At 45.4% G+C, this 13,516-nt stretch overlaps 1 protein-coding gene across 1 annotated transcript in view; it reads right to left on the bottom strand.

The window, feature by feature from the left end:
• Nucleotides 1–13,516, bottom strand: part of f8 (coagulation factor VIII, procoagulant component) — a 103,521-nt gene that overhangs the window by 63,347 nt on the left and 26,658 nt on the right. The window contains exons 10-11 of the mRNA XM_068047649.1: nucleotides 11,940–12,151; nucleotides 2,898–3,048 (exon numbers count right to left, since the gene is read on the bottom strand). Coding sequence (XP_067903750.1) covers nucleotides 2,898–3,048; nucleotides 11,940–12,151 — 363 coding nt within the window. The remainder of the gene's footprint in view (nucleotides 1–2,897; nucleotides 3,049–11,939; nucleotides 12,152–13,516) is intronic.

Here is a 13,516-nt window from a genome sequence, read left to right as displayed (position 1 = left end):
GATCAGAAGTGCCATGAAAGGGCTGAGGAGGTGACAGACAGATGGTGATGAGGGGGCCACCCCTCACGGAGTTCCGTTATCATCATCTGTCTCCAGGGCACGTCTGATGGAGGAAGCATCTGTAAGGCTGGATTTTAAGAGCCCGCTGCTGATTTTGGCGGTGAGCTCAAAAAATGGTGGCCCGCATGTGCTGCACAGCGGCTTATTTAAATAACCTGGGTGGCCCACCCCCCAATCACATGGAGAGGTGCGTGCTATCGGTCCCTGGCAATGGCATCAGCTGGCTGTGTGCAGGAGCTGGCGCCATTTTTAAAGGGCAGCCAGCCCTGCTGGCTCTTTTAAATTTTAAAGAAGTATGCCCCCAAAAAATATACAAAAAATTTCTCACACCCCTTTCCCACCCCTCAAGAACATTTACATTAATTACTTGCCCCCAAATCACTTACCTTTTAACTCTGACCTTCTCTCCACAGACTGCCCAAAGTTTAAAGTTCACCCCTTCCCCCACCATCCCCTACACCCATTACGTTTATTTGACCCCATCTCCCTCTCCTCCGCAGAAAATATTAACTCCTCCTCCCTCCCCACAAGTGTCACGCAGCCTTTCCCTAGACGGGGAATTGAAGGTGCAGGAATGCTGACTGCTGTGCTGAAGATCACAGTGGGCCCGGAAGATTGAAGGTAAGTCTATTTAATTGTGTTCATTTTATTAATTTAAATATTCAAATTTATTCCCATTGCCCAGCGGCTGGGGTGCCACCATGGAGCCTCGCCGCCACCAGGAGGATCAGTCTGGGCCCTCCCAGCATCGAGGTCTGTGGCGGGCCTCTTTTGGACCCAAGTTCAGGCTCCCGTTGTCACGGATCATGACGCTGGGGGTGACAACAAGATCTAGCCCATAGAGTTAGGGTCTATGACAGAGGCAGCCCTTGCAGTGATGCTGGTATAGCAGCCTTTGGAGGAGCCTCCCTCAGCACCTCCATGATGAGGCTGACCATCACGGGCATCTCAGTTTCAGACAGGCAGGAGTAAGCAGTCTGGCTCCACCTCATCCTTGGCCACAGGGGGAGCAGCTCATAGGGGTGGCCATGAGCGGAGGCCACCTCACCGGTGATGTCACTTTGTGGGTCACTTGTTTCTGTTGTAAATGATATTAAACTGATATGTGATAAAGCCCTGGGCATGTTGTTGCTCTCAGGCAGACTTGTGTGTTTCCATTCCATCATGGCGAAAGGCAGGAGAATGGAAAGTTAGGGTTTGAAAAGCAAAGGAGTGTGTTGGGGAAGAGTGTTTCAGGTGGAGACTCTGGAGTCTTGCAGTGTTTGTGCTATTGGAAGATTGCTTAATGGATGCTTGCTCTCACTCAGATGAAGTAGAATTTCTCTCCAAATGTCCTGCAGACTGAGTATTGCTCAGGTGAAATGTGTCTGGATCAGATTGGCTCTAGTGTCCCTGCTATCCTGATGAGCTCCACCTCCTGAGCCTACCAAAGCATGGGACTGTTCTCTAGTTATCCTTCAGCCTCCTTTTCTTTCTCATCTTCTTCCTCCTCCTCTTCTTCCTCTTCAAGGTCAACATCTCTCTGGATGGTCATGTTATGGAGAGCGCAGCAGACCACCAGAATGACCAAGAACCTGAAGGGAGTGTACTGGAGGGTGTCACCTGATGCTGTACCACTGGTTGCCTGTAAATGAGGGCCTCCTCTGATCCTTCCCTCTTTAATGGTGCTTCTTGCTGCTGTCCCGCCATTCTGACTCGCACCCTGCTTTGTTACCACCTCCTCCTCCTCCATGTTGTGGTTATGACCCTGCATGGATCCTGTACCCCATAAAGAAAATTCCAAACTGGCCTTTAAGAAGCTAACAACAAGCTCTTTAAGAGCCTTAACTGGCCGTTTATCCATTTCAGGCAGTTTGCCTCTTCCTGTTATCCTTGGAGCCTTTTAAACTTTGAGTGTGTCAGTGTCTTGTAGGGAAACGGGTACGCTGAACTGAGGGGTGGGTTTAAATGACGGTCCACCTCCATTTCCCCCTCTCATTTCAATCAAAATCCCGCCCCTGTACTCCAGGAGCGTATACACTATAATTCATACTGCGTGATAAAATACACAGGCACCTATGACATAGTGAATAACAATACAAAGTTCTTCCCCTAATCTATGTGATAGCAAAAATTAGAGAAACAATTTTCTGGCTGGTGGAATACCTCTTTATTGCTCATTCCTCTCTCTCACCAGGAAGTGATTTCACAGACCTCAGTTAGAACTGTTTGGCCCAGCAACACTATATAGAAACCCATAAAACAGGGTTGAGGACTGGCCTGGTGTTAATCAGGAGCAGTCTAAGCTGGTAGCTGGAAAAGGTCAGTTGTGTTACCCACCCTCAGATCATCCATATAGCTGCCAACGTCAAAGTCAAATGCAAACTTCAGATATATATCCCTATAAGGATATGTAAAAGGTCATTTGATGCTAGATTGGTGTAGTATAATATAATATAGGGTAGCTACTTGGCAGAATATGTAAATAGTTTGTGAGCATCTCACAGGAAGTGATGTAATAGAATCTGTACAGAACCTCATATAGAGTGTAAGTGGAAGCTGTTACAAGCTCACAGGCCAACAGTCCTGCTTGTACTGTATTGTTATTGAACTGTCTGTTGATGGATGCCTGCAGTGAGTGCCTCGTGATAGAGGTCACATGATTACAGCAAGCCAGGAGGCACATTAGTACAATATTTCATTTCTATCCCAAACAGAATCCATAGGTGCAAGATGTGTGTAAATAAACTCCTATTCTCTTAACTGACAGTCTCTTAGATATTCTGTACTGAGCCTTATAGTTAACAGAATAATACAGTTGGAAGGCTCGTGTAACTGAAACAACACTAATCACTTACTGTGCATTAGGTTGGAATCATAAAATTCAGGATCATTTGGATTCACCCGTGATGGGTCTTCACAGTATTTTTCAATATTATCATTTATGTACCAGCTCTTATTCTCATCAAAGAGGGAGAAGAAAAGATATTTGGCTTTGTCAATCTTTACCTGTGAAAAAAAAAACATTTAGGCTCAATTTTGTCACAGTGGAGGGACGTTACTTGCCTTATCTTGTGAGTTGAAGGTTTAAAATTATATGAGTGAGTGAGTCCTGTTTGTTCTGCATCTGAAACCTGGCTCTCTGAAGAGAATTGCATGGCTTCTCCAGTGCTTGCCAAATCATTGCAGTCACAATAAAGCTGTAATAAACATTTTAATTGCATTGCAAACCCTATTCACACTTTTATTTTCTCGTGTTTTTAAATCTTTTATCTCAATGGACAGCCCTTCCTAGAGAAAAACATGTCACACTGGGTTGACTCTTACTGGACAAACCTGAGTGAAGGGCTAAGGCCCATGGCAGATACCACCAAAGTTAAAATGACTGGGAAAGAATATAATATAGTGTCTGTATTTTAAAAGTTGTAGTTTGCAGAAAGAAGGGAAAACTGCAGGGAATAAGGAGGTGCTTGGTTTTGAGATCCAAGGAAAGAGTGAGTTACAATAGGTTTGGTGCAATAAGTCTTGATTTCAGCACCATGCAGGAGAAGGAAACTAAGCAGTCGATGTATTTGGAGCTTTGGAAGAACCCAGAGTTGGATTTATTGAGAAATAAAATTAGCAGAAGAATAACAATAGAAAGATAAAGCACTATGGTTTCCTTCATTTAGTTCATTTGGCCTGGTGCCATGAGACTTCATGGGGTTCGGAGTCGATGTTGAGGACTCCCAGGGCAGCTCCTTCCCTACTGTGTACCAGTGTCCCGCCACCTTTGCTGGGTCTGTGCTGCCGGTAGGGCAGGACATACCCGGGGATGTTGATGTCGTGTCTGGGACATTGTCTGTAATGATTCCATGTGTATGACTATGTCGGGCTGTTGCTTGGCTGGTCTGGGGGACGGCTCTCCCAACTTTGGCACGGGCCTCCGGGTGTTGGTCGGGAGGACTTTGCAGAGTTGACAGGGCTGGGTTTGCCGTTGTCATTTCTGGTGCCTGGGTCGATGCCGGGTGACCCGTCCAGTTTCATTTCTTATTGACTTTGTAGCGGTTGGGTAAACTGGGTGGCTTGCTAGGCCATTTCGGTGGGCGGTTGGGAGTCAATCACATTGCTGTGGGTCTGGAGTCGCATGTAGACCAGACCGGGTAGGGACAGCAGATTTCCTTCCCTAAAGGACAGTAGTGAACCAGATTAGATTTTGTGACAATCAACAATGGTTTCATGGCCATCATTAGATTAGCTTTTTAGTTCCAGATTTTTAAAGCTTGCTTCTCTGGTCTACCATCACTTGGCATTCTCTGTTTGGACAGTTAGAACTCAAATAGGATATCCATGGCTTTCCAGTTCATGTTGGGAAACTTGGAATCCATCTTTTGGTTTAAATCTTGCTTTAAGAACTTGCTATAGGAACTGGTTTTGTGACTCTGTACTTGTTTCCTCTTTTAAGAAACTGTCTTGGCTGATTTGATTGACAGCAGCAGCTTGTCTGTTGTCTAGCTTCCAGCCTCTAGTCTGCCTGTTTACACAGCTGTGCAATAGCTATTTCAAGTGCTTTTTTCCTGCTCGTTTGTTTATTCAGCCGTTCAGGAGGCAATCCTTACCTCTTGAGTGTTTTTATGAGTTTTTAAAATTCAGTCTGAGTGAATGAAAAGTCTTCATGGTTGTGTGGTTTTAATGGGGTTTATTTTTATAGCTTCAGCTACTCTGAATAATGGAGAATTCCCGTGCTTTTTACTCTCAGGCACCTCCTGTAATGGTGTGGACTTAATCCCTAAGGAAGGGATTGGGTCTTCCCATCCCAGGGAGCCTTTGAGTGAAAAAGAAATCAGTCTTATAAGGACTTCAGGGCTTTGCTCTTTTTAAAAAAAATCTGGGATTGCTCTACTGATGGCAGACTGACTCACACGATCACAGTGATTGGTTTACAGCCTGTCATTCTGCATTCTGTCTTCTACAGCTGGAGGTGAGTGTTTTCTTCTTTCCCTGTTTGGGTCAGTATTTTTCTTTAACTTTTCGGGTCGGTGACCCGAGGCGTTGGCTCTGCTTCTCTTTCCACGGATGCTGCCAGACCTGCTGGGTGATTCCAGCATTTCTTGTTTTTGTTTCAGATTTCCAGCATCCGCAGTATTTTGCTTTTATTTTTCTTTAACTTGTTCTCTTCCCTCTGTGGGGAGGTAGTTTTTAAAAGCTGTTTTCCTGTGGTCTTCAAACTTGGATTTTTTTTTCTTCTCACACAGCTGCCACCATGCAATGACAAGTTGCTTTGTGTTGTATGACGCAACATTAATGAGATGCGTGGAGTTCAGTTGTTGAAGATCTCAAACAGGTTTATTAAACAGCTAACTGATATATTCAGTCCAGGACTTGCTGGTGTTACAGTCACAGAGTGGGACTGGCATGTAGTCACATGACTACATCCTGGTACTTGGCTTATTAGTATATTAAGATCTTAAAGGGACATCACTCTTAAAGGCAATCACACAACAGCAGGCAGAAGTCATGCTTCAGTTATTCAAAGCCCTGGTTACATCACACCTGAAGTTCTGTGAGCAGTTCTGTCACCACACCTTAGGAACGATATAATGGCCTTGGAATGATTTATTAGAATGATAATCGGATTCCAAGGGTTAAGTTAAGAGGAGAGATTAAACAAACTAGAGTTCTATTCCATGAAGTTTAGAAGGTTGATTGTTGATTTGATCGAAGTTTTCAAGATATTAAGAGAAACAGATAGGGTAGATTGCAGGAAATATTTTGCTGTTTGTGGAGACTAGGACTAGGGGGCGCAGTCTAAAAATTGCAACCAGACCTTTCAGGGGTGAAATTAGGAAGCGCTTGTACATGCAGTGGGTGGTAGAAGTTTGGAACTCTCTTCTGTAAGCAGCAATTGATGCTAGATCGATTATTAATTTAAAAATTGGGATTGCGCCTTAGGACATTGTATGACATTAAACGCGTATATAAATACAAGTTGTTGCCGTTGTTAGATTTTTGTCTGCCAAAAATATTAAAGCTATGGGGCAAAGGGGAGCAGATGGAGTTAGGTCACAGATCAGCTGTGCTTTCGTTAAACATAGGAACATGGAGGGTGGGAGCGGGAGTGGGCCATTTGGCCCTTCGGGCCTGCTCCGCCATTCATTGTGGTCGTGGCTGATTATCCAGCTCGGTGGCCTGTTCCCGCTTTCCCCCCGGGTCCTTTGATCCCTTTCGCCCCAACTATCTGGCTCCTTCTTGAGGACGTGCACTGTTTTGGCCTCGACTGCTTTCTGGGGTGGCGATTTCCGCGGGTTCGCCACTCTCTGGGTGAAGGAACTTCGCCTCATCTCGGTCCTGAGGGGTTTGCCCCGTGTCCTTGGGCTGTGGCTCCTGGTTCTGGGCGCGCCCGCCATCGGGGGCGTCCTTCCTGCATCTACCCTGTCAAGTCCTGTTTAGAATTTTAAATGGTGGAACATGCTCAAGGAGCTTAATGGCTGCCTCCTGTAAATGGAGTAGTAGTTCTTTTGCTGTCTGTCAAAATATTTTCTTTGTTTCATAGGGAAGATTAATTGGTATTATTTGATATTAAGATCTTCCAAAAGGTTTAATTTAAAGGGGTCAGTCATGGCAGGAGAGCTCAAAGCCGTGGTCTGCTCCTCGTGCTCTATTTGGGAAGCTGAGAACAATTCCAGTCTCCGGGACCAGCATGTGTGCAGGAAGTGTCTCCAGGGCGGCACAGTGGTGCAGTGGTTAGCACCGCAGCCTGACAGCTCCAGGGACCCGGGTTCGATTCCAGGTACTGCCTGTGTGGAGTTTGCAAGTTCTCCCTGTGTCTGCGTGGGTTTTCTCCGGGTGCTCCGGTTTCCTCCCACAAGCCAAAAGACTTGCAGGTTGATAGGTAAATTGGCCATTAGCAATTGTCACTAGTGTAGGTAGGTGGTAGGGACATATAGGGACAGGTGGGGATGTTTGGTGGGAATGTGGGATTAGTGTAGGATTAGTATAAATGGGTGGTTGATGTTCGGCACAGACTCGGTGGGCCGAAGGGCCTGTTTCAGTGCTGTATCTCTAATCTAATCTCTTCAAAAAAAAGCTGCAGCTCCTGGAAGCCCGGGTTTCAGAGCTGGAGCGGCGGCTTGGGACACTGTGGAGCATTTGCGAGGTGGAGAGTATCATGGATAGCAACTCCACAGGCAGGAAGGGGATAGGTGACTACCAGGCAGAGCAAGAGGACTAGGCAGGCAGTGCAGGAATCTCCTGTGACTATTCCCCTGCAAAACAGATATACTGCTTTGGATACTGTTAGGGGAATGGCCTCTCAGGAAAAAGCAGCAACAGGCCAATTTGTTGCACCACAGTTGGCTCTGCTGCACAGGGGAGGAGTAAAAAGTGTGGGAATGCAATAGTTATAGGGGATTTAATTGTAAGGGGAATAGATAGGCGTTTTTGTGGCCACAAAAGGGACTCCAGGATGGTATGTTGCCTCCCTGGTGCTAGGGTCAAGGATGTCTCAGAGCGGTTACAGGACAGGCGGAGGGGTGGGGGGGGGGGGGGCGGGTGGTGAACAGCCATTGGTCGTGGTACACATTGGTACAACGACGTAGGTAAAAAAAAAAAGGATGCGGTCCTAAAAGCAGAATATAGGGAGTTAGGAAGTAAGTTGAAAAGTAGGACCTCAAAGGTAGTGATCTCAAGATTACCATCAGTGCCACGTGCTGGTCAGAGTAGAAATAGCAGGATACATCGGATGAATACGTGGCTGAAGAGAAGGTGTGAGGGAGAGGGTTTTAGATTCCTAAGACATTGGGGCCCGTTCTGGGGGAGGTGGGACCAGTATAAACTGGGCAGGTTACACCTGGGCAGGACCGGGACTGATGTCCTAGGGGGAGTATTTGCTAGAGTGGTTGGGGAAGGTTTAAACATAAATGGCAGGGGAATGGGAAGCTTTGCAAGGAGTTAGAGGAGGGGGGATCAAAGACAAGAACAAAAGACTGTAAGGGGAATAAGAAAAGTGATAGGCAGAGATACCAAGGGCCAGAATCAAACAGAGCCACAGTGACAAATAGTGGGAAGGGGACAAGTAATGTTAAGGCTTTGTGCCTTAATACGCGGAGCAGTCACAAAAAAGTGGCTGAATTAATCCCACAAATAGATGTAAACGGGTATGATATAATCGGGATTACGGAGACATGGCGGCACAGTGGCGCAATGGTTAGCACTGCAGCCTCACAGCTCCAGGGACCCGGGTTCGATTCCGGGTACTGCCTGTGTGGAGTTTGCAAGTTCTCCCTGTGTATGCGTGGGTTTTCTCCGGGTGCTCCGGTTTCCTCCCACAAGCCAAAAGACTTGCAGGCTGATAGGTAAATTGGCCATTATAAATTGTCACTAGTATAGGTAGGTGGTAGGGAAATATAGGAACAGGTGGGGATGTTTGGTAGGAATAGGGGATTAGTGTAGGATTAGTATAAATGGGTGGTTGATGTTCGGCACAGACTCGGTGGGCCAAAGGGCCTGTTTCAGTGCTGTATCTCTAATCTAATCTAATCTAATTTAGAAAATCTGCTTCAAAATATTAAAATGGCTCAATTTCAACAAGAAATTGTTGCTATGGCTGAAACTGAACAAAGTAATAAAAACAGCTATTCCAACTATCAAGCCTGTACCTTTGACAGACCAGGTACAACCTACTGTTTAATAGATTTATATGAAATTAATTTAATCTTTTGTGTATTTCTTCTAAGTTTCTCCCTGCTGCACAATGTAACTTGAAATGAAATTGCAGAACATCTATCCAATTTAATATAAATCCTAGCCTTTCTTGGCATGTATTTTACCAGTGCATGGTACAACCTGTTCATCCACCACTCGAGCTGCCAGAAATATATTACTATAAAACTTTGGGGTTTCATTTCTGCATTTCTCTGTGGTTTTCATATGAAATTTATGTGCAGGACTAAAATCTCTGATGGTAGCTGGCTCTTTATTTTTCTCTCCTCTCTCAAAACTTCTCATTTTCTGAAGAACTTGTCTCCTTGCTGAGGTACAGTTCCATGGGTGCTAGTTGCCTTCTGATGCCTCATTATTCATCCACGGGCCATGACAGTTAGTACTGGGTGGCTATTTGTTAACGGACAGTGTCATGCAGGCCCCCACCTGCCAAGCATGAGGCATATTAATTTCACCACATGGACTTTAAATTTCAAACTATTGTTGAAGTGAAGAAAGGACTTGCTTTAAAAAATTGCCAGATCCTGGCTGGAATGACATTTGCATATTAACGGTCAGTGTTTGGAAGGACAAAGCAGCCATTCCTTGACACATTCAACCCACAATGAACTCTTGGTTGGAAAGACATTTGCATATTAACAGACATTGCTTGGAAAGGACAAAGGACCATTCCCTGACACATTCTACCCACAATGGACTTTGATCACCAGACATTGAAGGTGGGGGAACTCGCATTCCAGGTTGACTGCTAAGATGGCTGAATACATAAATGGACATGGTCAAACCAGCTAGTCACATTACTAACCTGCTGGGTAACCTGAGTTTTCTGAATTGTACAAATAATTTGAACTCAGAAAGACTGTTTGCTCCTAGAGTGAGAAGTTCTCTCCTGTCTGCTTCCATCTCTTGGTCACAAGGCTCTGAACCCACTGAAGACACATGAACCCCAAGAGAGAAAGGTTTCCTACAGCAAACAAGGTTTAAGAAGAATACTGAGCCCCAATGAAAAGCAAGAACTACCTACAACCAAGTACTCTACAGTGAGCTCAAAGAACCACAACAAAAACTCTTCAGATATTGCCTCAAACTTTTCCACTTTATTTCTTCTGCTCTGTTCTGTCTCTATCTGCATGTGTGTATCGCATGTTCATGCTAGCGTGGGCGCGTCATGTATCCATAGTTGTTAACCAAATTAGCATTTAAGTTTAATACATTTCAAACTTTTCTTCTTTAAATATTAGAAAGCCTGTTTGTGCTGGTTTCTTTGCCTTATAATTGGAAAGCAGTGAACAAGGATTCACCAAGGAGGAGCTAAAAACACGGTGGTGTGGATTTTATGGTCGGCGGACGGGAATTCGCACCCACTTCTGCCTAGCCCAGGGATCCGGCCTGTATTTTACGGATCCCCGGGCTTTAATTGTTTTGAGGCGGGACTTATATCCGATTGAGGGAGGAAGTCCGGCCTCATTGAGCTGCCGACCAATCAGCGGGCTGGTAGCTCTTAGTCCCAGTAGCGCCACCGGGCACGGTGGCCACTGCTGGGACTGCAGCCCACCCAACCAGATGGAGCCATGAGTGAAGGTAAGTTGGGCATGCCTCACCAGGGAGATCGGTCCTTCCCTGGAGAGGCTGGAATAGGCATTCTGGGGGAGGGGGCGTCTTGGGTCCCAGGGATGGGTTGGGTGTGGGGGCAGCCCTCAATCGGGCACCCTGTGCCCGTCTGCCATGGCTTCCCCCTCCAGAGTGCAGAAAGGCCGTCAACTATCGCTGGGCAGCCTTTCATGTCCCCAGCATGCCCGCTTACCACGGGTAAAATACCCGTGGAGGCAGGCGAGGGCCCTTAAGTGGCTGTTAAGTGGCCACTTAAGGGTTTTGATTGGCCTTGGGTGGGGCGTTCCCCAACCCCCCTCCCCCCGCCGCCCGACCACTGTAAAGTTGACTGGAGGTGGGAGCAGGGCGGGTATGCCTCCCAGAGCCTCCCGCTCAATTTTATGCCACCCTCATGCCACCATCTGACCCGCTGGGGCAGCGTAAAATTCAGCCCGGTGTGTTTAAAATTAAGCTCTGTTACGGTAAGACCAGGTGAAGACTGAGAGGGACCCCTAGACACCTTTCTCACCTGGTCGTAACAACAGCACAACAACCAATCCTAATCATGTCTTCATCCAACCCTCATAAGTGTAAACTTGCAGGAGTGATCACTGGATACTGAGGAGGAGCAGGATCCCTGACTAACCTTCCCTTGGGGGTGCTGTAGCCAACTGTATTGCACTTCCCACTGCCCCAGGTGATAAAAGGGAAAAAAAGACTTGCATTTATATAGTGCCTTTCATGACCAACAGACGTCTCAAAGCGATCTACAGCCAATGAAGTACTTTTGAAGTGTGGTCACAGTTGGAATATAGGAAATGCAGCAGAAAATTTGCACACAGCAAACACCAACAAACAGCAATGTGATAATGACCAGATAATCTGTTTTGGTAATGTTGATTGAGGGATAACTATTGGCCAGGACAACTCCTCTGTGCTTCTTCAAAATAGTGCCATGGGATCTTTTACATCCACCCGGGCAGGCAGACGGGGCCTCACTTGAACATCGCATCTAAAAGACAGCACCTCTGGCAGTGCAGAATTCCCTCGCTGCTGCAATGGAGTGTCAGCCTTGAATTTTTGTGCTCAAGCTCTGGAGTGGAACCTGAACCCAGAACCTTGCAATTTAAAGACAAGCAGGCTACCAAATGAGCCATAGCTGACACCTACTAACTTGGGAATTGAACCTGGTCTGTACAGTCAACTATTCACCGGTTTACTCTCAGCATTTTGTTCAAAGCAGGCTTATATGCTTGTTTTTTCTGTTGTGAGTATGAAGCTGCATGCAGCCTCCCTTGAGACTTAACATCTTTGGTCAGGCATTGGGCAAGTGCCATGCCATCTGGCCAAAACTTCCTGACTGTTCTACCATTCTGTAAACTGTAGGTTAGTACACCTACATACTTATTAGATATAGGTTACACACCAATGCAAATATGTGTGAAATACGTCTGACAAGCCTGTTTCATGATGTCGGTGCTGCAACCAGCTTCTCTCCACCATTTTCCCTTAAAAAACTACAACTTGGAAAACATCATGAAATACCAAACAAAACTGCAGATAGCACATGCTGAATAATCTCAATTTATCAACACATGGCTTCTCCTCACCAGTCTTGCATTGATATCCAGCATGTTTTTCGCACAGATCAGCAGAGGCCCAATGAGCCCTGAGGCTATATCACGATCCATATCCACATTGCTGAAGTAAAATCGAGTCAGGCAGCCTGGGTCGGAGTTGGTGGGTCCATCATTTTTGGTCACGCTCCAGAAGTAAGTGACTGTTTTGTTGGGCTGAACAATGTGATTTCTTATATTGTGACCTGTAAAGAGAATCCAACCAGAGTTTATACAGCATGCAAAATTGGACCCAATAATTGGAGGACACATAACATTGTCTAATATTGTTCATGCCATGCGTGAGTCTGACTGCCATAACTATTAATTTCAGGAAGATGCATTCCACAAACTTGTTATTCAATAGTCTGTCTTTTATTTCGGGAAACATTCCACTGAGGACATTGCCGAGCAGAGCACATAAGTGAGACATTTTTATGAAGATGAAATGTGGCTGCTGCGCAAGATGGAGCAGTTCTGGTCACCATTAATATTGTGGCGTAGTTGAAATGTATCTGGACTGTTTGGAGTAACTTTATTATTCTTAAAGTAGTTCCAATCCAGATTATGACATTTTTAAAACAAAAGGTTCCACCAACAGCAATGAAATGAAGGATCAGTTAATAATAAAGCAGCTGTGGTTGAGGCTCAGGAGCAGGTCAGATCCATATTTTTTGCCACTTATGGTGCAGTGCAAGAGAGAAACAAGACAGGGAAAAAAGCTTCTATATTAATAAAGTAACATTAATGGAGAGGGTATATCCCCCATAATTGTGAAAAACATATTTCTTACATACTTGCAAAGAGCACCATTTATATGTGCAAAACCTGTCTACTGTTTGGTAGCATGATCCTTTTCTGTCTGACCTTATACTTGCAAATAATGACTGGATTGATCTGTATACAGCCTTGGTGAGACCACATTTGGAGTATTGTGTACAGTTTGGTCTCTTCATCTAAGGAAGGATATACTTGCCATAGAGGGAGTGCAAGGAGGTTCACCAGACTATTCCCTGGGATGGCGGGATTGTTTTATGAGGAGAAATTGAAGAAACTGGGCCTGTATTCCCTAGAGTTTCGATGAATGAGAGGTGATCTCATTGAAACTTACAAAATTTCTACAGGGCATGACAGGGTGCATGTGGATAGGATGTTTCCCCTGGCTGGTGAGTCTAGAACCAGTGGACATAATCTCAGAATAAAGGGTAGGCCACTTAAGACTGAGATGAGGAGGAATTTCTTCACTCAGAGGGTGGTGAATCTTTGGAATTCTCTACCCCAGAGGGCTGTGGAAGCTCAATCACTGAGCATGTTCAAGACAGAAATCTGTTCATATCAAGGGATATGGAGATAGCGCAGGAAAGTGGTGTTGAGGTAAATGATCAGCCAAGATCTAATTGAATGGCAGAGCAGGCTCAACGGGCTGAATGACCTACTCTTGCTCCTATGTTCCTATTTCACATATATTATTCAGAACTGTCCCAGTGAATGTGAGCAATATTAAAGGGAATGATAACCCTCTGAGTAGGTACTTTCACCAAGAAGTATTTAGGTGGGTTCTTCTCTGGCCT

Source organism: Heterodontus francisci, chromosome 15 (assembly GCF_036365525.1).
Source record: "Heterodontus francisci isolate sHetFra1 chromosome 15, sHetFra1.hap1, whole genome shotgun sequence".
Taxonomy (NCBI): Eukaryota; Metazoa; Chordata; class Chondrichthyes; order Heterodontiformes; family Heterodontidae; genus Heterodontus; species Heterodontus francisci.
This window is presented reverse-complemented; position numbering and strand designations above follow the sequence as displayed.